General features: G+C 35.0%; 1 protein-coding gene across 2 annotated transcripts in view; it reads right to left on the bottom strand.

The window, feature by feature from the left end:
- NT5C2 (5'-nucleotidase, cytosolic II) overlaps positions 1-26,898 on the bottom strand; it is a 106,655-nt gene that overhangs the window by 35,379 nt on the left and 44,378 nt on the right. For both annotated transcript variants that reach the window (XM_057530879.1, XM_057530880.1), the window contains exon 3: positions 9,440-9,513. In XM_057530879.1, coding sequence (XP_057386862.1) covers positions 9,440-9,513 — 74 coding nt within the window. The remainder of the gene's footprint in view (positions 1-9,439; positions 9,514-26,898) is intronic.

Below are 26,898 nucleotides of genomic sequence, written 5' to 3'. Positions count from 1 at the left end.
GAGGTCTAGAAAGGACCTACACTAGGGCAACTTAATAAAATAGGAAACCAGAGCACTCAACAGGTCTAATTAAGGGGAAGAGAAGCCAAGGGAAAAGAAAAACACTTATCCGCAGAGGAAGCCAAAAATGCAAAGGACCAGTTTCTAATATACATCATGTGGAAAGAATGTTGATAAAGTAATTGGGGTGAGAGAGGAATTATAAATAGGCCTAATAGGTACTTTTTATTTAAAACTTAGTCCACCATTAGTCAGTGGCAAAGCTAATATACAAGACTAAGTATGACCTAGATTCTAAACATTGACTTTCATATATAAACTCATCTGTACTTAGTAGAAAAACTGGTTAAACCATAATTAACATACATAATCCCATTAGAGAAATAAAGTGTTAATCCACAGTATTACAGAGATGGAGCTAAATAAATACGAATACTGGCATTAATTCTCTAGGCAGATTTCAGGATTAAAACTGATTTAGGTCCAAAAGTTTTTTGTTTGGGAGTTTTAATTTTTATCTTATATAAAAATGTCACTCTTACATAGATATCCTGCAAATAAACTAATAAAAACAAAAATGTATAGTTTGCTTTAATTATAGGGATAGCTGATGATAAAGGGATCGTCTCTAAAAAACTGTGCTATGAGGCTGACATTCAGATCAGATGAAGATAATGAGGTTCCCATCAGAATGGATTTGATACTGAACACTGTGATTCACTTCATTCAGGAGAATAAATGTACCAAACTGTAAGCAAAATCATAAAATTTTTAAAAATTAATATAAGGCCATCAATTTCTCTTTTAATAAACTAAACAAACAAACAAACAAACAAAAAACACCACAACTTAACTTCATTCTACCAAAGGTCCATATAATTTACTTTTGGAAAATTACAAGTTTGGAATAATTATATACATACAGCTTAACATTCTTAGAGTCCATGTATGTATTCTTGCCTCAATTATCCTCTTCCTTATTTATGACAAATCAAAGTTTTAAATGATTATTCATCACTAAATCTATCAACCCCAACATTTGACATGAAGAACATGAGGATTATTCAAAGCCAATTTTCTTACCTATCAATATGAATTAAAGGTGAAAAATCAGAGCTGACCCAAACCATGACACCCCTCCTCCCAAAGAAGGTCTCCTGTGGCCATTTTCCAGACCAAAAACAGAACTGTATCCTTATGAAAATAGCTTAAGTCTCCACAATTAGACCCCATTCCCAACACTTTCTATGAAAAAGACATGTATATTTCAAACATTTGTAAACAGGGGAAAAGAAACTTCGAGAAAACCTATGTAACTGTTTTCTGAGAAGAAATTTAGGCAAAGTTTACAGCGTGATAAGGTAGGCCCTGAGCCGGTAACCACCCTCTCTCACTGAATGTACCATTCCAAAACATGACTGCCATTTGAGATGTGATGTCCTATCCAGACACTTCAGAAGCATCAATCCTAGTCTTACTATCAATTTCACTACATTCTAACTCTGAAAACTAGTAATCCATCTATGCTGTAAATGATAACTCTGTATCACTCAAAATATTGTTTGCCAGAATAGCCAATTCATAGATTATGCTAATAGCAATTTTAGAGCATATCTAATAATTTCATTTCATATAAAATGAACATTTATTGGCTTGCTCCTTCCCCCAATAAAAAAAAGCAAATGGTTATTGAATGTCTTCTCTAGTTAGGAATAGTATACAAGAGAGTAGCTATTTATTGTAACTGCTACTATTTATTAAGCACTTAATATACACTGAAATTATACTGAAAAAAAGGGTAAAACAACCAATTCCCTAATCCCCCGAACTCTGAAGTCAAAATATACAGGGGGAAAAAAATTGAAAGAAAGTGCATTGTGCCACATTTCATTCTGCACAAAGAATCAGCATTTTCCAGTAACACCTGAAGCAAGAAAGTAGGCCAACAACATAAAAAATGTTAATGGTGCTAAGAGTTAGAATACAGAAGCAAAACAATCAAACTTAAAAATTATCATCAGAAATAAAAATGGTTAATGCCTAGGTCCTAATAAAAAATATAAACCAAATAAAGATAATGATGTCTGGAATATCTGGATAATACTGTATTAATTTTATAAGTAACTACCTTTTTTTTTAACTACTGTTTTTACAGTTAACAATTATCATAAAAGCAGGCTGTAACCTCAGAGTTATAAATAATTACTTTAAAATCACCTTGGGGCTTCCATGGTGGCACAGTGGTTGAGAATCCGCCTACTAATGCAGGGGACACAGGTTCGAGCCCTGGTCTGGGAGGATCCCACATGCGGCGGAGCAACTGGGCCCGTGAGCCACAATTACTGAGCCTGCGCATCTGGAGCCTGTGCTCCGCAACAAGAGAGGCCGCGATAGTGAGAGGCCCGCGCACCGTGATGAAGAGTGGCCCCCGCTTGCCGCAACTAGAGAAAGCCCTCGCACAGAAACAAAGACCCAACACAACCACAAATAAATAAATAAAATTTAAAATCACCTTTAAATTTAAATCTTCCTCATCCTCATGCACTCACTGAAACCAAAAGGTGGTTCTTTGAGGGAGGACTGATAACATAGATAAACCTCTAGCTAGATTGCTGAAGGAAAAAAAAAAAAAAAAAAAAAGGCACAAATTACCAGTATCAGGAATGAAAACAGGAACATTACTACAGATCCTACAGACATCAAAAGAATAATAAAAAAAATTATGAATAATTTGATGCCAATAAATTTTAAACTTAGATGAAATGGCACAAATTATCAAAATTAATCCAAGAAGAAATAGAAACTGACTTGCCCTATATCTATGTTTAAAAGTTGAATGTAGGGCTTCCCTGGTGGCACAGTGGTTGAGAATCTGCCTGCTCATGCAGGGGACACGGGTTTGAGCCCTGGTCTGGGAAGATCCCATATGCCGCGGAGCAACTAGGCCCGTGAACCACAACTACTGAGCCTGCGCCTCTGGAGCCTGTGCTCCACAACAAGAGAGGCCACGATAGTGAGAGGCCCGCGCACCGCGATGAAGAGTGGCCCCCGCTTGCCACAACTAGAGAAAGCCCTCGCACAGAAACGAAGACCCAACACAGCCAAAAATAAATAAATAAATAAATTTAAAAAAAAAAAAAAAAGCTTCTTTCCTTCTGCCCCCCCCCAAAAAAAAAAAGTTGAATGTATAATTTGAAACCTTCCCACAAAAAGATAACTCCAGGCCTACATGGTTTCACTCCTATCAAATATTTAAGGAAAAAATAATACCAATCCTACCCAAGCTTTCTGAAAATAAGAAAATGAAATGGGGGAATTCCCTGGCAGTCCAGTGGTTAGGACTCTGTGCTCTTACTGAGGAGGGCCCAGGTTCGATCCCTGGTTGGGGAACTAAAATCCCACAAGCTGCGAGGCACTGCCAAAATACAAACAAACAAAAAAAAAAAAAGAAAAGAAAAAGGGAAAGCGAAATGGTTTCCAACTCAGTATATGAGGTCAGCATTACCCTAAACCAAAATTAGACAGACATTACAAGAAAACTATCAACTAATACCCCTCATGAACAGAATGCAAAAATCCTCAACAAAATATTGGCAAATCAAATTTGCCAATAAAAAAAAAAAAAGGTACATGACCAAGAAGGATTTATTCCAGGAATGCAAAATTGGTTTAACATTCAGAAATCAATCAATGCCATTCACCCTTTTAACAGACTAAAATAGAAAAACCATATGATCATCTCAATTGAGGCAGAAAAATATTTGATGAAATTTAGCACCCATTCATGTTAAAAAAAAAAAAAAACTCTCGGAAAACTAAGAATAAAAGGGAACTTCCTCAACCTAACAAAAATCATCTACAAAAAACCTGCAACCAACATCATACTTAATAGTGAAAAACTAAACATTCTATCCTTAAGATCAAGAACACCCAAGGAGGTCAATTCTCAACACCTCAATTCAACATGGTATTATGGTTTTAGTCAGTGCAATGGGGCCAAATTTTTTTTTAATAAGCTATATATAGATTGGAAAGGAAAAAGTAAATTATTTGCAGACCATATGATCATATATGTAGATAATTCTAAGGAATCTACAAAAGAGCTCCTAGAACTATTGAATAATAAACAAATTAAGCAAGTCACAGGACACAAAAATAAGCTGCATTTCCAAATGAAAATGATAAAAAAATAGAAAATGAAGTTTAAAACACCATTTACAACTACATAAAAATATGAAATACTTAACAAATGAATTTGACAAAATATGTATAAGACCTTTACACCAATTATCACAAAAATATTGCTAAAAGATAAGAAAGAAGATTAGGTAAATGGAATGATGTATTAATGTTCATGGACTGGAAGATTCTATGTAGTTAAGATGTCAATTTTCCACAAAGGGAACAAGGGATCAAGACAATCCTAATCAAGATCCCACCGGGCTGTTTTGAAAAAGTGATAAGCTTATTCTAAAATTTATACAGTAATGTGAAGGACCTAGAATATCAAAACAATTCGAGAAAAGAATAAAGTTAGAGGACTTAACACTACCTGACTTCAAGACTAACTATAAAACCCACAATAATCAATCAAGACCATGTGATATTCACTTAGACCAATGGAATAGAATGTCAATAGACATACCAACACATATTGGTCAATATATTCAGAAGGTATATATCTGACAAAGGACCAGTATTCAGAATATATAAAGAACTTCTATAGCTTGAAAATAAAAAGACAGACAACCCAATTAAACCATGCACATTTGAACAGGCACTTCACAAAAGAAATACAAATAGCCAATAAGTACATGAAGATTTTCAACATCACTAGTTAACAGAGAAATACGAAGTAAAATCACAGTGAAATAACACTACATATTCACTATAATGGCTAAATTCAAAGGACTGACAATGTCAAGTGTAAACAAGGAGTGAAGCAAATAGAAATCGCATGTTTGCCGAGTAGAAATTTAAAACGGTATCACTACTTTGAAAAACCATTTGTCAGTTCCCTACAAGGTAAACATAATCTGGCAATTACACTCCTAAGTATTTTCCCAGGAAAAAAATAAAAATATATATCCACAAAAAGACTTGTACACCACCAATGTTCTTAACAGTTTTACTCACAATAGCCCCAAACTGGAAACAACCCAAATGCTCATCAACAGATAAAAGGATAAACAAATTGCAGTATAAAAACAAAGGACTACTTACTACTTGGCCTCCCCTCCAAAAAAAAAAGTAAAGTTTAAAGAGAAAGGAGAATTTCATAATTTTGACTGGTTAACATCCCTAGTAGTAAGAGCTATCAACGTTATGTACCCTGGTATCATGCTCTAAGAAGGGCACATCACTTCTGTGGTATTCTTCCCAAATATGCATAATACTTCAATCTATTCATGAAGAAACATCAGACAAACCCGAATTGTGAAACATGCTACAGAAATACCTAACCAGTACTCTTTAAAGTGTCAAAGCAATGAAAGACGTAGGTAGTGTCACAGAAGAGACAACGGATATATGACAACTAAATACAATGTGAGATTCTGGTTTGGATCTTGGATTGGAATAAAGGACTTTAGTGTAAAAACTGAATAAAGTCTATAGTTCAATTAACAGTACTGTACTAATGTTAATTTCTTAGTTTTTGTAATTGTACTACAGTCAACCATGGTCAAGTAAGATGTTACTATTAGGAGAGACTAAAGGCAAACTCTTATTTTTGCAGCTCTTCCAAAGGTCTAAAAATATTTGAAAATAAAAAGTTTAAAAAGTTAGGGGTAAAAAAAGAATGAACTGCCTACTGACAGACACACATGAATAAATCACGAAAAAAATTATGCTAAGCAAAAGAAGCCAGAAATAAGAGTACATTAGAATATGATTCCATTTACATGAAATTCTGGAAAGGTAAAATTAATCTGTAGTGACAAAAAGCTCTGAGGCAAAGAGTGGGGCCGGAGAGAGAAGTAACTTCAAAAAGGCAGTGAAGGGGCTTCCCTGGTGGCGCAGTGGTTGAGACTCTGCCTGCCAGTGCAGGGGACACGGGTTCGGGCCCTGGTCTGGGAGGATCCCGCGTGCCGAGGAGCGACTGGGCCCGTGAGCCACAATTACTGAGCCTGCGCGTCTGGAGCCTGTGCCCCGCAACGGGAGGGGTCGCGATGCTGAGAGGCCCGCGCACCGTGATGAAGAGTGGCCCCCGCTTGCCACAACTGGAGAAAGCCCTCGCACAGAAACGAAGACCCAACACAGCCATAAAATAAATTAATTAATTAATTTAAAAAAAAAAAAACTGGGCGATGGATACACAGGGATTTGTTAAAAAAAAAAAAAAAGGCAGTGAGGGAACTTTCTGGAGTGATGGAAATATTCTATATCTTGATTGTGGCAGTGGTTTACACAGGTGTATACATTTTATCAAACAATCTATATACTTAAAATGCATGTATTTTATTGTATGTAACTTATTCCTCAATACAGTTTATTAAAATTTTAAAAATAAGTTCATATTTGAAAGTATTTAACTTGAATTATTAGTGTATATTTTATACTGGGTAAACTAAAATACTATGATTGATTCTTAAACTGATATATTAAAACTTAGGCACCCAAATTGTTCATTCAATAAATATTTACTGGGCAACTACTATATGTCAGGCTTTAGGCAACACAAAGGATATAAATGTGAAAAAGAAAGCCCTTACCCTTGAGGAATTCACAGGCCAAAGGGGAGGCATGCAAATGAACAAAAGCTGCAAGTGACATACAAATTGCTCTGGGGAATGATATAGCAAGGTGTCAGGATTGCACAGAGAAGGCAATGTCTCAGAAAAGTCTTCAGAAAGAATACAGGCCCTTTCCATGAATTCACCCTGTGAGGCTATTACACTTATTTCAGGGATGTTTATCGAAGCTTTCAAAAAACACTTCTTTTAGTCTTGTCTCTCTACTTCATGGCATATTTTTCTGATGAAAAGTCCTTAGCACTTCAAGGGTGCAGTTTGTTTGTTAAAATTACCAAAAGTTATTCACAGACAAATTTAATGAATACTATTCTGGAAAACAGGTGACAGGTATGAAGTCAATAAACTTGTTTTCCTACATGCTTTATGAAGTGAAGGCAATACCACAGGGTAGTACCAATGTTTTTCATCCAACATAGAACTGTTGGAAGAATATATAGTCTCTCAAGGGGGCTACTTTAAAGAGCTTTGCCCTTTTGAGTGCTTAAGTCTCGGTTTGTTTGGGGGGGGGTACTTATTACTTTGAAATTATACCTCACTATAAACTGTCAATATTCAAAATAATAATTTAAATTTATTATATACATATATATCATATACATATATAAACACAATGCTTAAGTTTGAATCGTAGTTCAGCTATATCACAGCTAAATGTTTTTAGACAAAGTCCTTAAAAAATCAGCATCTGCTGTAAAATGAAGACAATAATAGTAGTATCTGCCTCATAGGATTTTGTAAATATTAAGTAAGTGATGTGAATGAGATAATCTACGTACTAAATGAAATAACCTATGTAAAACACTTAGAACAGGGCTTGGCATATAATAAGCACTTAATAAATGTTAATAATTATTGTTACGTATAAGCAAAGTATATTAGTGTCTAGACTAAGAGTAAGCATTAAAATATAAAGTGGGATTACAAAAAAAAAAGCATATAAAAAGAAGAAACCGTAAGGTAGCTTTAAAGTTTAGAAACTAAGATTCAGTGACTTTTTTGTTAAACAAGAGAATTCTTTTTAAAATTATTCTATGGGAATATACATGTATCTCAATGTTCAGTAACAAAATGTGCCAGGCACATTACAGGTTTCCAATAAATACTTATTGAATTGAACTACTTCAATACAGTGAGACTGTCTTAATAACCAAAAAAAAAAAAGTTTGTCATGTTTCAGCCCCATTAACTTCTACTTCTGCTTTAGTTAATATCCCTTTCAGCTGCCAAACTACCTTGCCATTCTTTTCCCTGAAGAGTAGAATTCTAGAAAGGAGAGAGAATGCAAGATTTTCTCCCAATTTGGACAGCAAGATCTACATTGAGAAAGTATAGCGCTTCGAACTGCTTTCTGACAAGTATACCTAAAAGTGTCTGTGTCCAATTAGGAAAATATAAAAGAATCTAACTGCTGCAAAAACAGCTTTAAGGCAATAGAATACCAAATAAATAACAAAAAATATAGAGGGAAGAAAGAGAAATTCAAACCAAGTCAGTGTATATTTTCAATACAGAACTTGTTTGGTAAAATATCATACCCACATATATGTGGCAAGTACCTATAAACTACATGTGTTCATTTTTGTACATTTATATTATTCACTTATATTTGTAGACTAAATTGAACATCAAATTGAGATTTGTCTAATTTGAGATGATATAAACCTTCTAATAATGTTATATAAAGTTTCTGAACATAAGTAAACTAATACATCTTAATGTTTTTGTGTACTTAAAGACAGTATTTTTTAGAGAAAATTTCTGAAAGATTCTTTTCTGAGTGTCACAGTTGTCTACATGCGTGTGTACATACATATATGCACATGTGCTCAACTCAGTTCTTCATCCCTACTTTTCTTTTTAGTTTTTTTTTTAACTGAAGTACAGTTAGTTGATTTACAATGTTGTGTTAGTTTCAGGTGTACAGCAAAGTGATTCAGTTATATATATATATATGTATTCTTTTTCAGATTCTTTTCCATTATAGGTTATTACAAGATATTGAATATAGACTATAGTTCCCTGTGCTATACAGTTGATCCTTGTTCATCCCTACTCCTTCTTAAATTAAATGACATTTTTGTCAGACTGCAAATATTTTAATAAAAACTTCGTAAGTTCTGAACAGATGTTGCAACTATTGGCTAGTACATTGAGTATTTCAAATATATCTCAGAGATATGAAGGGAAAAACAGCAGAATGCTGGTGTTTAAGGTCTATTTGATAATGAACAAAGTAATAGCTCTAGTTTTTAAAAAGTCTTTACATAGTACATGTGCAATCACTTCAATAGAAAATCAACACATTTTTCATTTGTCTTAAGAAAATATTAAAAATTTTAACTGATAAACATTTACCGGTGGTAGAGAGATACAAAATTCCATCCTTGAAGAACAGCTTAATAGAGTAAAAGCCAAAAGTGCCCAAATATACACATTAATGTATAATTTCATCATATTTCTTACCAGGGTCTCTAAAATAATTTAGCACTTGTTCTACCTATCTCTACAATCTAGATCTCAAGGACATCTGGTAATTTCAATATTCACAAATCTCAATGAAAGAGATTGAGCTAAATACATGACTGGCAGCTAAATATATGACTATGTCAACAAGTGTTTATTGAATGGCCTACTGTGTTATATCCAAAGTAGTAGTTCCTAAGCAATCAGAAAGTGCTACTTACCAGCAAGTGTATAATCCATATCAAAACCAAAACACTTTATTTTTTCCATGGCTAAACTTCGGTTCACAAACACCCTAAAGAAAGGAGTAAAAAATGATATCTCAGTTAACACTGAAACAACAAAAAAAATTAAGTTCAATGGAATTATTGGGCTCTCTTTCTAGAATTCATTTAAATACCAATATTAAGATTCATAATATAAATTATTCAAGTCCTCCTTATACCATAAGTGACATCAGATATTATACAAAAGTACGTAAATTTCCTTATTGTGTCTTGATTTTAATGATGCCATGTACTCAAGTTTTCAGAGAATCAGCTCTCCTTTTCTAAGTCAGACCCCATAAAATAAGCTTATTTCTGAGATTTTATAATTCATTCACTCATTCATTTATAATTTATTTAATAAACAGAGGTTCATTTAAAGCCTACCATATGCCAGACACTAAAGACACAAATATAAACAGATTCATGTGACAAATACTTACTGAATGCCTATTATATGCCAGATACTGTGATATGACAGAGAACAAAAGAATACCTGCCCTCATGGAACTTATATTTTAACTTACAATCTCTATCCTTGAGGAATTCAGCATAGCAGGAGAGAGACTTATAAGCAAATAATTATAGCAATTCAATAAATGCTATAAAATAACATGCAGGAGAGAAAACAAGTTGTTTAGAGACCAGATGAGATATCTGAGCGGATTTTAACAATTAGTAGAAGTTTTCCAGTAGGACAAAGCAAGAAGGGCATTCCAGACAGAATGACAAAGGAAAAACAGGGTTTGTAATGAACCAAAAAACATTTACTGAGGCTGGAGCTGGGTTTTCTTTGGTTTTACTTTTGTTTGTTTTTGCAAACGGAAGTTTTCCAGAGGAGAAGGGAAAGAGGCAACAAAGGTTATGAAGGTAAAAAAGGATAGCAAGGGTCAAATTAATGAAGACTTTGTATGTCACATTAGAGAGTTTGGACTTTATCCTGCAGGCAAGAACAAATTATCAGATTTTGATGAAATGAAATAATCAGATTCAAATTTCAGAAAGATCGCTATGAAGACACAGAGAAAACTAAACATATAATAGTATGGTGGATCATCACCATGATGGTGCTTGCGGTAAGTTTTAATCATCTCTGAAAATAAGGATACCCCTCCATCTGATCCCAAAGTATGGTGGCCAAAATTACTGAATGGTTTATCCTCTTATTACCAAACCTCTTCTTTGCCTTCATTTCATAAGTAGCTATGAGAAATGAAAATGCTACAAATCACCCAGGAAATGTGGTAGAAATAAAGATACCTGGGCTGGGCTTCCCGCATTAACAATATAGGTCAGTAGTCTCCAAAGAGGAGTGACTGCACCTGGGGATACAGAAGACTCCACTGGGATACAGAAGAAAATATTACAGCTTCTACTCAAATTTATCTCATCATTTTAAAATGTCTAATTTGTGTATGTTTTCTACTACATACAGGTAAGAATAGTAGTACAGATAATTTATAAATAAGCACACACAGGGATGAATGCTCCATATTTTAACTGTGAAATACTCAAGAGTTTGGAAACCACTAATCTAGATAATGACTTTTTAAAAAAACTCTTCACCAACTCAAATATTACTGTTTTAAACTTTAATAGAAAACTTTTCCTCTCATCTCAGAATGTATGCACCAATTTTATTATTTTTTTAACTTTTTATTTTATATTCGAGTATAGGCAATTGACGATGTTGTGATAGTTTCAGATGCACAGCAAAGGGACTCAGCCATACATATGCATGTATCCATTCTCCCCCAAACTCCCCTCCCATCCAGGCTGCCACATAACACTGAGCAGAGTTCCCTGATATGCACCAACTTTAAATGCAGACAAATAACCAAATAGTTGCTTAAAAATATTTTAATAGGGGACTTAAAAATCAATAGGTCCTTGAATTCAGAAATGTTACCTTCTAAAAAATATGAAAATCATTTCTTACCTCATAGTGCGCTATGCACACTAGATTAGCTTTATAAAACTCTTAGTTCCTGAGAGAGATGTTATATAAAACATCTACACTTTCTTTCCCTAAGAAAACCTGGTATTCTGTAAAATCAACATTTACTTTGATTAGGTTAATAATGGACGGGAGGCGAAGAGTAGGGAATAGCTGAAAGATACAGGGAACTAGAGGATAAATGACACCTACCCAAATCTGTAAAAAAACAAAAACAAAAAACCCAAACTCCAACTGTATCACCATGACCCTTCTACCACTTCATCAAACTTCACTCTATTTCTACTGATTGGAGCATCTACTTTATTATCACCTTTTTCCAGTTATATAAATCCTTATGAAGGCACAAGAGAGGGAAAAGACACCGAGTAATGGTTTTAACTCTAGAAACACACTGAAGCTCAGGCTTTTCAAACACACTCTCAATTCAGGCTAGGGGGCCAACTGGATCAAATCCTTGATCAGAGCCCAAACAGCTGACATGCCTAAAATATTCTATGGGAATTCAGGCAGGAACAGACTGGGAAGATTTTTCTATCCAGGAGAGATATATGTGGAGCCACATAATAAAAGAAACAGCTTTGATTCTGATAGAAGAATGATGCAAGCTGGTTTTAGGCACAGCTAAAATCACAGAAAAAAAAGATTCTTTGCTAGTTATCACTCAATCACTGATAAAGGTAGAAAGAAACTATCAACAGGCCCAGCTAGATAGCTTACCCGTTTCTTTCTCGTCCAGAAGAGAGGTTAAGCCTGTATTCCTTTTCATATTTTTTAAGGATATAGAGATCATAATGTACCTTAGGTATTATCCAGAGAAACTCTGGGAATGATATATATCAGGAATAAGAAAATCTGTTTTTTCTGTGAAAATAATCGTTGCTAAATATCCATCAAATCACACTCTTTCCTTGTTGACTAACTGGTCACTTTATTCAATCAACACATTTGTTGAATGCTTATTACAAAGCAAGTACCATTTTATGACATATATCCTAGAAGCTGTCCTTCAGGAAGTAGCTAAAACTAGCAAAGACTTTCTAGATGTCTAAAATTAGAAAATAACACATTTTTCTATGAAACCAAATATCCTTTATCTTTTCATTTTCATTTAAAATAAGTACCCTCACCCACAGAAGCAACTCCTGAATTTAAAAAAGAAACAATCACTCCTGTCTCCCTGTCTAATTTACTCCTATTATGAAACAAAAAGAAAAACCTCACATATATTCTCATCTCTCCTTTTCTTTCCCTAATTTATGCTACAACATGGGAGATGGGGGCAATAGGGAATTAAATCTAATTCGTACATGAATATCTAAAGTGCATAAGCAAAGCTATGATGACAAAATGGAACAGCTGCATTATAGAGAACTGTAGTAATATATATGCTATGATTTACAAAGATAATAAACATCCAAATGCCGAAAGTATGCACTGACTTCAGCAGAGAGGCAGCCTTGAGCCAGAAATACCACGTCTCCAGAACATAGTCTTAAAGAGAAACTGATCTCTTGGCCTCAAACTAATAACTATTCTTTGCTATTATAATAAAAGAAAGTGTTAGGTACTATATCAATTAAAAGACTGGCTCACTGTTCCACCACACATTTAAAACGAAAATATCATATCTGCTTGGGGAATCCAAAAATTTCTATTGGTCCCAGGACCTTGACTGTATCTTTGTCAATGCCAGTCAACTTGTGTCACTTTTCTAAATTATTAACCAGTGGAACATACTCCACCTCTATCTTCAAGAGCCTGAATGTATTTGTGAAACTAACTTTCCGAAGCTTGCTTTAAATAAAGCACAAAGTTGCCACCCTAGAAAGCATGACTGAACTAAAAGCATCCAACCTTAAAATGCAATTATCAGCCAGAAATTCCTACATACTAAGTCATTTGCAAGATATAGATTTGAGCATTAAAACAAGAGACACAATCTTTAGGAGACAGACCCATAAACACTATAAAACCAGGCACAGACTTCAACACAAAGACAAATGTAACAGTTTTTACTATCATATAACACTGCAGTAAGGCATAAAACTTGAAGAAATGCTATCCAAATAAATATAGATATTAATAAAAAGAAATAGGACTATTAATATAACGTGCTTTAAGAACAGGGATCTAGAATTCTTACACTTAAGGAACATGAACATGCACTTTACTAAATTTGGAATTTTGTAAATAGCAAGCTCTTAATGGTTTTGAGATATAACTCATAATTCAAAGCAGTATTACCTCATCTGTCACTGGTTGCCGTTCTGCAAAGTGTGAAACTATCAGAGTCAACTAGTTCTTGAAGTCACATAACAAAATTCTTCTTCAAGACCCTAGTATAATTTTTTGTGTGTGACTTTAACCTTACTTGAAAAAGACTGTTTTAGTCTGAACCAGGCCCCCTCAACAGCATGTATCTTCTGAGACGGTGTTGGAGAAAACACCTCTGTGTCTAATTTAACTTGTCATTGGATATCACTGTTGCTCCACACAAATCCATTTGGAATAGAATTTCTTTGGCACTGGTGAACTTTATCCCTAGCTCCTCCCCCTGCCTAAGAGTCACAAGTTCCTGGCCAAAGGCCCAATAACAGTTACTGCAACAATAAATGAGAATAAGGATACAAGTAAAAAATCTTCCTAGGCATGTTTTGGTTATAGGTTTGTGTAATTATATTACTCAAAGTTTGTTACAATCAAAGAAAAGAAAAAGTTACAATGCTTTTTGGAGAGTGCCAAATTTAGATTACCAACCAAATGGTGCGTGGGTGTGTGTGTGTTAATTAACAGAAAAATGCTATAATGTGAAGTTTTGTTGAAAACCTAATTTAGTATCTTTTCTCCCCAACTAGTTTCTATTTCTGCTATGGCACTCTCATTTTCCCCTCAAGCCTAAAATCTAGTTAACATCTTTTGATTCTTTCCTCTCCCTCAAATCCATATCATCTCACTTGCCTTCATTTAAATTTCCAAATGTCTCTAATCCAGATCTTCCATTCAATTTAAACTGCTAACAATTTGTCCAGGTCCTCATTAACTCTCCAGCAATCATCTCTCAATTGCTCTGCCTGCACACTAATGCCAAATTAATTGCTTTGAAGTAGTGCTACTCAAAGTGTGGTCCACAGACTAATGCTGGTTTGTGAAGTATTGTTACTAATTCAAGAAATTGCAAGTATTTAGAAACTTCTATAGCAATTCGACAAAAAAATTTTGTTTGTTGAACACAGTAACAAAAAATGTATACTTACATTTTATGTTTTCATTTTTCTAGTAATTCATTTTTATTATAAGTGTATCAATTTGAAACAATAGAATTAAAAAAAAAAACTGGTCCTCTAACATACATGAGAAGTACTGTCCTAATGCCCAGCTCTATAGTCACCTACTTAATAACCTTTAGACATTCCTCACTACCTACCACCAGACTAATATATTACAAACTTTTATATCTTCAAGGAGTTCAAAGCCTTGGAAAGATGGAGATCTTTCCAAAATCAGTTTTATCTCATGTTGCTCCACATCACGCACCATTTGCTCTAATAATCAAAATGAACTACTTGTTATTTCCTAAAAGTGCCCTGAGGTTTTGCTTATACTGTTCCCCATACCTGAAATGACCTTCTCAGTTATCTCCATCTTATTTTTCAAGACCCAGCAATTTCAAGTGATTTCTTTAAGAAACTATTCTGGCCATGCCAGAGAACTATGTAACAGTGATGCCTCTGGGTCTCAGATTACTTTTTTAGTTAATGAAAGAGATTTCACCAACAACTAAAATTCTATAAAGTTGTGATCCGTGTGAGCAGTATGAATATTCAAAATCATTTATTTCTATATTTTATCATATACATAAAGTATGTGTTTAATTCTCTTATTCTTCACTGGATTATAAACTTTGAGGCCAGGATTTATTGCCTTCCCAAAAACTAGCATACGGCCTGGTAAAGACCGGACACAGTATTTAACAGAACTAAAAATTAAATTTAAACTAAAACCTTAATAGCAATTAGTGGTTGCCAGAGGCTGTGGGGGAGAGGGAATGGGGAGTTTCCCTTGGGGGATAATAAAAATGTTCTAAAATGAGAGAGTGCTGTTGGCTGCACAACTCTTGTGAATATACTAAAACCACTGAATTGTACTCTTTAAAGGGTGAACTGAATGGTATGTGAACTATATCTCAATAAAGCTGTTCTTTAAAAAAACATAATGGCAAGACCTCATTCTGCCTTTATGTCTCCATTCTTCAGTAAAAGAATGTTAGTGATTAAAAAAAAAAAAGGTAAAAACTTTCTAATTTATGAAATGGATTCTTAAAAATTCAAAGTTTAAATACCATGGATATACAGACACAACAAGAAATTTTAGACTAGATTATAGAAACAAAAGTCATTTAAGCATAAGTTTTTGTCTTCATAAATTTCCAGCCAATAACTTCTTACTAATTTGTCTGACTATTTTCTCTGAGGATCATCCTCAGGGGGGATACATTTTGTTTATCAGATTATACCATGAAAATAGTACCCTGTACTTTGAAAGTCTGAACAAGCATATTATCATTTCTAAAATAATATGTGAATTAATTATAATATTAATTTTTCTCAAATACTCAATATAAATAAGTTCCAGTGAAAAGAAGAGAATGTGGAGGCATGCACAGAACAAAATTAAGGATGATTAAAATTTAAGATGCCATCAATTGTAAAACTCACCCATATTATATGTTAGCAAAGGGCAAGGGGGGTGGGTGGGAGGGATGCCCAAGAAAAGTCAGCCTCATAAAGCTAGGATTATCAAAGGGCAATACCCATAATACAAGGAAAAAGGAGAAATAAATCTGCAACAAAGAAAAAGCATATAAGCACATTTGTACATCTCAGCCTTGACAGTGAGTCCAAGGAAGGGGAAAATCCTCCCCCTGAGAATTTGAACAATTAAGTCAGGTAGGTTTGTGGTCTGAATTTACACTACTAGGGTGGTTAATATTGCCCCTAAGTGACTGAGAGAAATGAAATCCTTTCTAGAAGAACTGAACTTAATTCTAGGTGGTATATTGCTAGATGTAGCCCAAATTCAGAGATGTCTAAATGTGAAAAAAAAATGTGTATCTTAAAAGCGATAAAAGACTAAGAGTAGTGATCATGCTATCTTTCCCCCAAAGACTTCAAAGCATACTTTAAGGAGATTCTCTTTAAGAAACAGACATTAAAATTCCCTTCACCTTCAATCTCAAATGAAGAAACTGCAGTAATGAGAGCAGAATGGTGGGGAATAAAAAAGAGGACTAACAAATGAAGAATACACAAATTAAGGGAGAAACCAGAAACAATGTCAGTACTTCTGAAAATAAATTTACTGTTCTAAAATCTCAGTTGAATTAAAAACAGGTTTTTCCAACCTATTTTTCCTATTTCCCCCTAAACTCTTTTTTACTTTTTCTCCCCAATTCTTTAAAATTAAAACCAGTGTATAGAAGATAATTTATAAAATGCAGCAAAATATTAAGGCTGAATTCCGTGGGATAAAGAAAGATTAGAGAAGAAAATATATTTATCCATGTTATCATTAGGCCAAATTAACAAGTGTACTGACTGTACCTATAATGGAAAAGAGAGGTCAAAATCTAGAATTTAAAATAAAAGCAAATGCCAAAACTGATTCTGGCCTCTCATCTAAAGGACAATAGCTCTAGTAATAAAAGGCTTTCTAACAGCTTTAGAAGACTAGAGTTCAATCATGACACTGAAAGGAGAATGCATTTTTCCTTGCATTACACATCCTAGAGTACCTGTATCTTCCCAAATATATTTCCCTGAATATACATAAACAATAACTGATTTACAAAATTTAAAATAAACAAGTTGAGGTATATACTTTATTGAGGTATAATTTACTTAAAGTGAAATTCACCCACTTTAAGTGCGAAGTTTGGTGAGTTTTGGCAATTGTATACACTCATGTAACAACTACCCCAATCAACCCAAAATATTCCCTCATGTCCTTCTGCAATACCCTCCCCAACCCACGGCCCCAGACTACCGCTGATCTATGCTTCCTGCCACTAGAGCTTTCAGATAAATGGAATCAAACACAGTGTAGTCTGTGTCTGGTCATTTTTCTTAGCACAATACTTCTGAGGCTCATTCATGTTGTTAGATGTATCAAAAATTAGTTCTGACTTCCCTGGTGGCACAATGGTTGGGAGTCCACCTGCCAATGCAGGGGACACGGGTTCGAGCCCTAGTCCGGGGGGATCCCGCATACCACGAAGCAGCTCGGCCCATGTGCGCCACAGCTGCTGAGCCTGCGCTCTGGAGCCCAAGGGTCACAACTGTTAAGCCCGTGAGCCATGACTGCCGCGGCCCGCGTGCCTGGAGCCCGTGCTCCACAACAAGAGAAGCCACTACGATGAGAGGCCCACGCACTGCAGTGAAGAGTGGCCCCCGTTCTCCACAACTGCAGAGAGCCCGTGCGCAGCAGCAAAGACCCAACACAGCCATCCATAAATAAATAAATAAATAAATAAATAAATAAATAAATAAATAAATAAATAAATAAAATTTGTTTAAAAAAAATTAGTTCTTTTATTCCTGAGTAGTATTCCATTGCATGGATATACCACAATTTGTTTACCCATTCAGTTAATGCATATTTTGAGTTGCTCCCAGTTTTTGGCTATTGTAAATAATGATGCTATGAACACTCATGTACAAATCTGTGTGGGTATACGCTTTCATTTCTCTTGGAGTAAATACCTAGAAGTGGACTCATTAGCTCATTAGTAAGTATATGTTTAACTTTAGAAGACATTGCCAAAATGTTTTTTTATTTTGCATTCTCATGCAAAATGCGTGAGAATTCCAGTTGCTCCACTGTCAGTGTTTTTAATTTCAGTCATTCTAGTGGGTCTGCAGTGATATATCACTGTAGTTTTAATTTGTATTTCCCTAATGACTAATAATGTAGAGCATCTTTTCAAGTGCTTATTGGCCATGTCTTTTTGTGTGAAGAACCATTTATAAACTGGGTTGTTTGCCTCATTATCATGTTATAAGAATTCTTCATATATTTTGGATAAAATAAGTCCTCTATCAGATACATATGTATTGAGAATATTTTCTCCCAGTCTATGGCTTGCCCTTTCATTTTCCTAACATTGTCTTTCAAAAAGCAGAGGGTTTTAAAAAAATTTTGATGAAGCTCAATTGATCAATTTTGTCTTCCATGTTTTTATTTTTTTATGTATTTTTTCTGAGAAGTCTTTACCTAATTCACAAACATTTTCACCTACACTTTACTTTTAACTTTTATATTTAGGTCTATGATCCTTTTTGTGTTATTTTTTATATATGGTTGAGGCAAAGGTTGAGGTTCATTTTTTTCTATATGAATGGTTAGTTGTTTCAGCACATCTGTTACAAAGACTAATCTTTTGCCATTGAATTACCATAGCCTCATTACTGAAAATCAATTGACTATATATATGTGGGTCTACAAATTCCCTATTAGGTTTCATGATCTATATATATTTATCCTTACACTAATACCACACTATCTTGATTACCATAGGTTTACATAATAAGGCTCAAGTATAATTTTTGATGATTTAACTCTACTAACAATCCTTTCCCATTACTATTAGGGAAATATTTTATAGATATCAAAATATCACACATACCAAAATTGTGAATATAAGAATTCTTTTCATCCCAAAGTAGAAGATTTATCCATTTATTTCTAAAGGTAGCAAAGGAAAATAAAAGCTAACTCATTTCATATATATGATCCATGCATTTCAAATGCACTTGTTCATTACCTATTCAGGCAGTACAAGAACTGCCCCATGGGCCCCTAGAAATAAATCTAAAAGAATATCTCAGGCCTTATGGTGTCCTCTGACTTATACAGAGCCCTTTCTAACTAACCAATTCTAGCATATGCTTTACCATAGGGGAAAAAGTAGTACTAATTTTGACTGCATCTAGAAATATAGTTTTTCTTAAATCTATAAACCAGCTTTATAAACAACCCCTTGTACAAGCCTGACAAATATTACCAGCATCCATGATAATATTTATCATAAAAATTGTTTAACAAAAACTGCAAATTTGTAGCCAGTACTGGAAGGAAAGAAAACATACAAACCTGAAGAGGCAGTCCTCACATAATTTTCACATTTAAAGAAACCTTAAAATTCTAGTGATGTCATGAGAGGTCTAAAAATAATACAGAATTATTTATACCCATGGCTGTTCTCTTTAACCAATAATGAGGTTTTAAAATAGCAGTAAAATGGGCCAATTTTATTCTGCTCATAATCAATACATGATTAGATTAAAATAAATTCTAAACACGAAGCTCTGAAACTATTTCAAAATTTCTATTAGAAAAAAGAAATAGAAAAAAATTAAGAGCTTCAAGAAAATAAAAATTTAAATTGCACTGTATTTTTAAAGACTTATTTTTGAGGGAATCTATGTCCTATGTGATCAAAGGGAATGTCTCTCTAAAATTAACCAGGTCTAGTTATGCTTGAAGGCTAGAAATGAGATAATTAACAGTAGGCAGCTATTAACTGACATGTCACCTATTATAGTGGTCACAAAAAGAATATCAATAATAATTCAGACTCTGAAACATAAGAGAAAATAATATAAAGACAATAAAAAAATCTAACACAGAACTATTTTATATTGCAAAATAAAGAGGAATAGGGGATTCCACTTGAAATTATTTTTTGTCTACACTGTCCAGAAAGAAAACAAAATCACTGGCTGCTTTTCAATCTTTCGCACCATTTTCTAAAGGTACAAATTATTTTAAAATGCATTTGAATTTTTAAACTTCACTCATTTCTATGTAAAATTCTTTGGTAAGATACTACTGCTTGCTTCCAATCTTCATAAACACTTTCTACTGAAAAACAAAATGAGTTTACCACAGGGTAAACAGGGTGCTTATATCTCACTAAATTTCTATTAAGATCATCCATCCTCAGTGCAGTCTTTCAAAATAGCAACAGTAACTTTGCAGCAGATTACATGTGAAACACTAACAATGTAAACTTTCCGCTGAATTTCTTTCAATCTCTCACCCCCCATCTCCACTCTCAGACTGGTAGCACTGCTTATTAATCTCCCAATTCACTCAGATGACTAGAACATCTCTTCACTGAGAAAAATGAGAAGAAAAGAATAATAAACTCACTTACCCTTCCTTAGACATTCTCAAAGATCTACTTCCTCTGGAAGAGAATACAGGATCAACAAACAAGCTTCACTGATCTCTAGAGAACTGTAGCTCATTTGTTAAAGCACAGAGAACTCAGGCCCTGAGAGGCCCAACAAATTTGGGCATGATGCCGAACCCTAACCAGGCAATATCTCAGAGACCAATATCCTCAGCTTTAAATACTTGAAAACCAAAGAATAATAGGAAAAAATTGGAGAGCAGGAAAAATAACTAATGGTCTGAACTGTGTAAGACTGGCCAGTTTAGGAAGGAGACAATCCAAATGGTAAGTTCCCGTAAGAGACAGGAATCGTTACTGGCAAACACACAGAAAAAGCAAATTTACCCCCTAATGAGGCCCGCCAACAGTACGCAAACAATGTGAGTTTCACAGAAGGGAGCAGCCCTACTCAGTCCAAATCATTTAGTTTACTCTGGGAGAAAAAAACAAACAAACAAAAAACCAACATAATACATAATACTATGTTTTAATTATCAGTTTAGTTATTTCCTCCCCTTAGAAAATGAACAATGTGAACTACAAGAGAAGGAAGTATTTATGTGCCGATCATATTACAGGAGGAACCTAAAGTATTTCCACACTGTGGTCTTTTTTCTGATCATTAACTGCTTTTAAGGAAGACATCTGTGTTCACATATATTTTACCCAAATGTCTGAAAATTTCAGCCCATGTGAAAAGAAATTTACAGATCTTTGGCATGTGGGGGATATACCCAGAACATTCTAAAAGTTAATTTCAAATCTTAGGGCAAGCTGAAGTTCGAAAGAAAAACATCTGCAACATTCCTGCCTCCTGACCAATATAATGCATAGGGATTATGCAACAGGGGAAGAAATAAACAAGTGTGCTAAAGTCTAAGAACACTGATATGGCAAATAAATCCATCTATTGATGATTCAAATTAAAAATAAAAAATATATACCTTAAAGAAATACTAGTTGAATTTAAATTTTAACTTTAAAAAACTTTATCTTTAAATAGTATCTAAATATCTTACCATAAAGGTTTCTATTAGTTACTAAAATGTTTAAATAGTCACCAAGTAACTAAAAGCACTACTAAATACTATAAATTCAAACTAAAATTATTTTCAGTGTATTTAGAAAAACAGTATGGTGTAATGGAAACAGAACGAGCACGGGAGCAACTAGGTTTGAATTCAGCTTTCTGGCTGAATAAGTTAATTAACCTAAGCCTGAGATTTTTCATCTATAGAAGACAGATAACATCTGGTAGGTTGTTGTCTGTCATTGGTAAGCACTCAAAGAACTACTGTAACTTGGGGGGTTGGGGTACAGGGAAAGCAACTCGACTGTCAAGCATTATCTCACCAAAATATCTCTTGAGAAATACATTTTAAAAATCCAATTCTCAAATTATACATGAATAAGGACTTTCACTATCCTCAAACCAAATTCCATAAATACAAGAATACAAACTGAATATGGAAAAATGATCTAATCCCTGAGAGTGCCAACTTCCCATGGCTTCCCTGTATTTCCAGCTTGTGGCATCACAGCTCAGTGTGGTGGAAATAAATGTAATTACTATTTTAAGACTTTACTACTTGTAAAGAGAAAGGAAAACAAAAATCTCACTTGAACGGAAGGTATGCACACTTATATGAGCTTCCTGTGCAAAAGAGACTGCACTGTCTAGCTATTTCAAACTCATATATTTAAGAAATATTTACTAAATATCTACATGCCAGTGCCTGGTACCAGTAATACAGAAACAAACATGACAGTCCTTGATTTTAAGGGGTTCCAAGTCTAATGGAGGAGACCCACTCAAAATCTGTGAAAAAGTCGTGTGTAACTGTAGTATTAGAGATATGCACAACAGAGAGGTGCATCTATACTCTCCTGACTCAGTCTTACTGAAAGACAGGATGCCCAAGTAGTTGTTGTTAAACTGACACTGTGCTAAGCACTTTATATATTTATTATCTCATTTAATCTTCAAATAACTCTATGAGGTAGAAATTATTCCAATTTCACAGATGACAAAACAAAGTTTACAGCAGTTAAATACTGTGATTCTAAAGAAATTAAACGAAATAATCCAAAATGTTAACCCAAGACCCAGGTTCCTAACCACCACACAAAAAAGATTAGCAGGTGTTAATCAGACTAAGAGGAAAAGAGAGGTGGAGAACATTCCAACAGAAGGGAAACTATGAATGAAAAGCAGAGTGACACAGACATTATGATGTGTGGAAAAAACCTAGATTTAATTCAGAGTTGATGGAATACAGAGTTTGAGGAAGGGAGCTGCTCAAGATGAAAGTGCAAAGGAAAGGATCAGTCCTCACAGGGCCTTAAATGCTATATTAATGGGCTTAGAATTTATCCCATAGCATGCTGGATGTGATGCCACTAAAGGTCTTAAGCAGGGTGATAAACATGATTAACAAAGCAGATCTGAAGAGGACAAGGCTAAAGGCAGGGAGACCTAATGGGGGTTACTTTTGTAAACCACAACAGTGATGACCAGAGCCTGTACTAGCACCATCAGGAATGAAAAGAACAAGCCAGAATCTAGAAAGATTAGGAGGCTGTATTAAAGTGCACACGTGTGCATGTGTGTTTAAATGTATTGAAAGGGCACTAGAAGAATGATCTCCAAACTACTGACAGTGTTCATCTATGACAAAGAGGGCTGGGGGGTGAAAGGGTAGATGAAGGGGAATGTTCATATTTTACTCTATATATTTCTGTATTCCTGAATATTGCACAATAAGAATTTGTGTATTACCTAAATAATTTCAAACACTTTAAAAAAATAATTAAGAGATTAAAATTTGGGATTGATGATTGTATTACTCTCCATTTCTTGGATCTATGGTAGTTACATTCAGAGATGGTTTGACTTCCTAATGGGAATAGTAACAATTACAATTGTCTTTAAAAAAGCTTTGAAAAGGAAGTGGTTGGATACAGAGCCAGGAAACTACAGGTGTTTTTGATTCTTAAACCAAGTTCATTAAGATTTAAATGTTTAATATATAACTGGAAATATAAAAAGTAACAGAGCATATTTGAAAAAAGATTCCAAAATGAAATTCTGAAGAAACTAAAAAATAATAAAAACTAAAATTAAAAATGTGATGAATACAAAAAATCTACAAACAATAAATGCTGGAGAGGGTGTGGAGAAAAGGGAACCCTCTTGCACTGTTGGTGGGAATGTAAATTGATACAGCCACTATGGAGAACAGTATGGAGGTTCCTTAAAAAACTAAAAATAGAACTACCATATGACCCAGCAATCCCACTACTGGGCATATACCCTGAGAAAACCATAATTCAAAAAGAGTCAGGTACCACAATGTTCATTGCAGCACTATTTACAATAGCCAGGACACGGAAGCAATCTAAGTGTCCATGGACAGATGAATGGATAAAGAAGATGTGGCACATATATACAATGGAATATTACTCCACCATAAAAAGAAACGAAATTGAGTTATTTTTAGTGAGGTGGATGGACCTAGAGTCTGTCATACAGAGTGAATTAAGTCAGAAAGAGAAAAACAAATACCGTATGCTAACACATATATATGGAATCTAAAAACAAAAAAGTGGTTCTGAAGAACCTAGGGGCAGGACAGGAATAAAGACGCAGACATAGAGAATGGACTTGAGGATACAGGGAGGGGGAAGGGTAAGCTGGGAAGAAGTGAGAAAGTGGCAATGACATATATACAGTACCAAATGTAAAACAGATAGCTAGGGGCTTCCCTCATGGCACAGTGGTTAAGAATCTTCTTGCCAATGCAGGGGACACGGGTTCGAGCCCTGGTCCAGGAAGATCCCACATGCTGCAGAGCAACTAAGCCCATGCACCACAACTACTGAGCCTCTGCACCTAGAGCCTGTGCTCCCAACAAGAGAAGCCACCACAATGAGAAGCCTGCGCACTGCCTGCGCACTGCAACGAAGAGTAACCCCCACTTGCAGCAACTAGAGAAAGCCCGCGCACAGCAATGAAGACCCAACGCAGCCAAAAATAAAAATAAATTAAATTAAATAAATTTAAAAAATAAAAATAAAAAAAATAAAAAATAAAACAGATAGCTAGTGGGAAGCAGCTGCATAGCACAGAGAGATCAGCTCGGTGCGTTGTGACCACCTAGAGGGGTGGGATAGGGAGGGTGGGAGGGAGACGCAAGAGGGAGGGGATATGGGGATACATGTATACGTATAGCTGATTCACTTTGTTATACAGCAGAAACTAACACAACAATGTAAAGCAATTATACTCCAATAAAGATGTTAAAAAAAACAGTGATGAACAGATTCTGGTCAGACCCAACCAAAAAGAGAATTAGTGAACTGGAAGGTAGCTCAGGAAAAACCTTCCAGAATGTAACATGGAGAGAAAAAAGGATGGAAGATATGAAAGAAAGGATATGAGAAGAGAGGAACACAGTGCCAAAGTCTAACATATGCTTATTAGAGTTCAGAAGGAGAGGAGAAAGAGAATGGAGCAAGGACAACACATGAAAAGATAATGACTGAGAATTTATAAACCAATTAAACACAAGCATAGAATCAAAAACTCCAATGACTCCCAAGCATGATAAATAAAAAGAAATCCAAAGTTTATTACCTACCAATTTTGGGAGGAATATTAGTGAGAGTGACATTTCTGATAGGCCTTTTGCATACTTTTGACTTTTGAGAGCATATTACTATTATATATAATAATATAGTTGACCCTTGAAAAAGGAGGTTGTTGGGGCACCAAACCCCACAGAGTCGAAAATCCACATATAACTCTGCAGTCAGCCCTCTATTTCCTTGGTTCTGCAAACTAGGAATAGAAAGGGACCTCAAACTAGGGATAGAAAAGAACTTCCTCACATGGAAACAACCTAAATGCCCATCAACAGATGAATGGATAAAGAAGATGTAGTACGTATATACAATGGAATATTACTCAGCCATAAAAAGGTACAAAATTGGGTCATTTGTAGAGATGTGGATGGACCTAGAGACTGTCATACAGAGTGAAGTAAGTCAGAAAGAGAAAAATATCATATATTAATGCATATATGTGGAACCTGACAAAATTGGTATAGACCATCTTATTTACAAAGCAGAAACAGAGAACAAACATATGGATACCAAGGGGGGAGAGGGGGTGGGATGAACTGGGAGATTGGGATTGACATATACACACTATTGATACTATGTATAAAATAGATAACTAATGAGAACCTACTGTATAGCACAGGGAACTCTACTCAGCACTCTGTGGTGACCTAAATGGGAAGGAAATCCAAAAAAGGGGGGATATGTGTATATGTATAGCTGACTCACTTTGCTGTACAGTAGAAACTAACACAACATTGTAAAGCAACTATACTCCAATAAAAATTCTAAAAAGTAAAGAAAAGAACTTCCTCAACCTGATAAAGGGCAGCTATGAAAACCCTGCAGTTACCATCAAACTTAATCATTAAAGACTGCAACCTTGGGACTTCCCTGGTGGCACAGTGGTTAAGAATCCGCCTGCCAATGCAGGGGACACAGATTCAATCCCTGGTTCGGGAAGATCCCACATGCCGTGGAGCAAATAAGCCCGTGAGCCTCAACTACTGAGCCTGTGCTCTAGAGCCCGTGAGCCACAACTACTGAGCCCACACACAACTACTGAGCCCACGTGCCACAACTACTGAGCCTGTGCTCTAGAGCCCGTGAGCCACAACTACTGAGCCTGCGTGTTGCAACTACTGAAGCCCGCGCGCCTAGAGCCCGTGCTCCACAACAAGAGAAGGCACCGCAATGAGAAGCCCGCGCACTGCAACGAAGAGTAGCCCCCACTTGCCGCAACTAGACAAAGACCGCGCGCAGCAACAAAGACACAACGCAGTCAAAAAAAAAAAGACTGCAATCTTTCTTCCTAAGATGAGGCAAAAGAAAAGGATGTCCACTCTCATTAGTTTTATTTAGCACGGTACTGGACATTCTAGCCAAGGCAATCAGGCAAGAAAAGGGGCCTCCAAACTGGAAAAGAAGAAGTAAAACTATCCTTATTTGCAGATGACATGATCTTATATATAGAAATCCCTAAAGAATACATACACATACACACACACACACAATTAGAGCTAATAAACAAATCTGGCAAAGTTGCAGGATATAAGATCAATATGCAAAAACCAGTTGTATTTCCATAAACTAGCAATG

Source organism: Balaenoptera acutorostrata, chromosome 16 (assembly GCF_949987535.1).
Source record: "Balaenoptera acutorostrata chromosome 16, mBalAcu1.1, whole genome shotgun sequence".
In the NCBI taxonomy this organism is placed as follows: domain Eukaryota; kingdom Metazoa; phylum Chordata; class Mammalia; order Artiodactyla; family Balaenopteridae; genus Balaenoptera; species Balaenoptera acutorostrata.
Note: the sequence above shows the minus strand (reverse complement) of the source record. Positions and strands in the feature narration are given on the sequence as shown.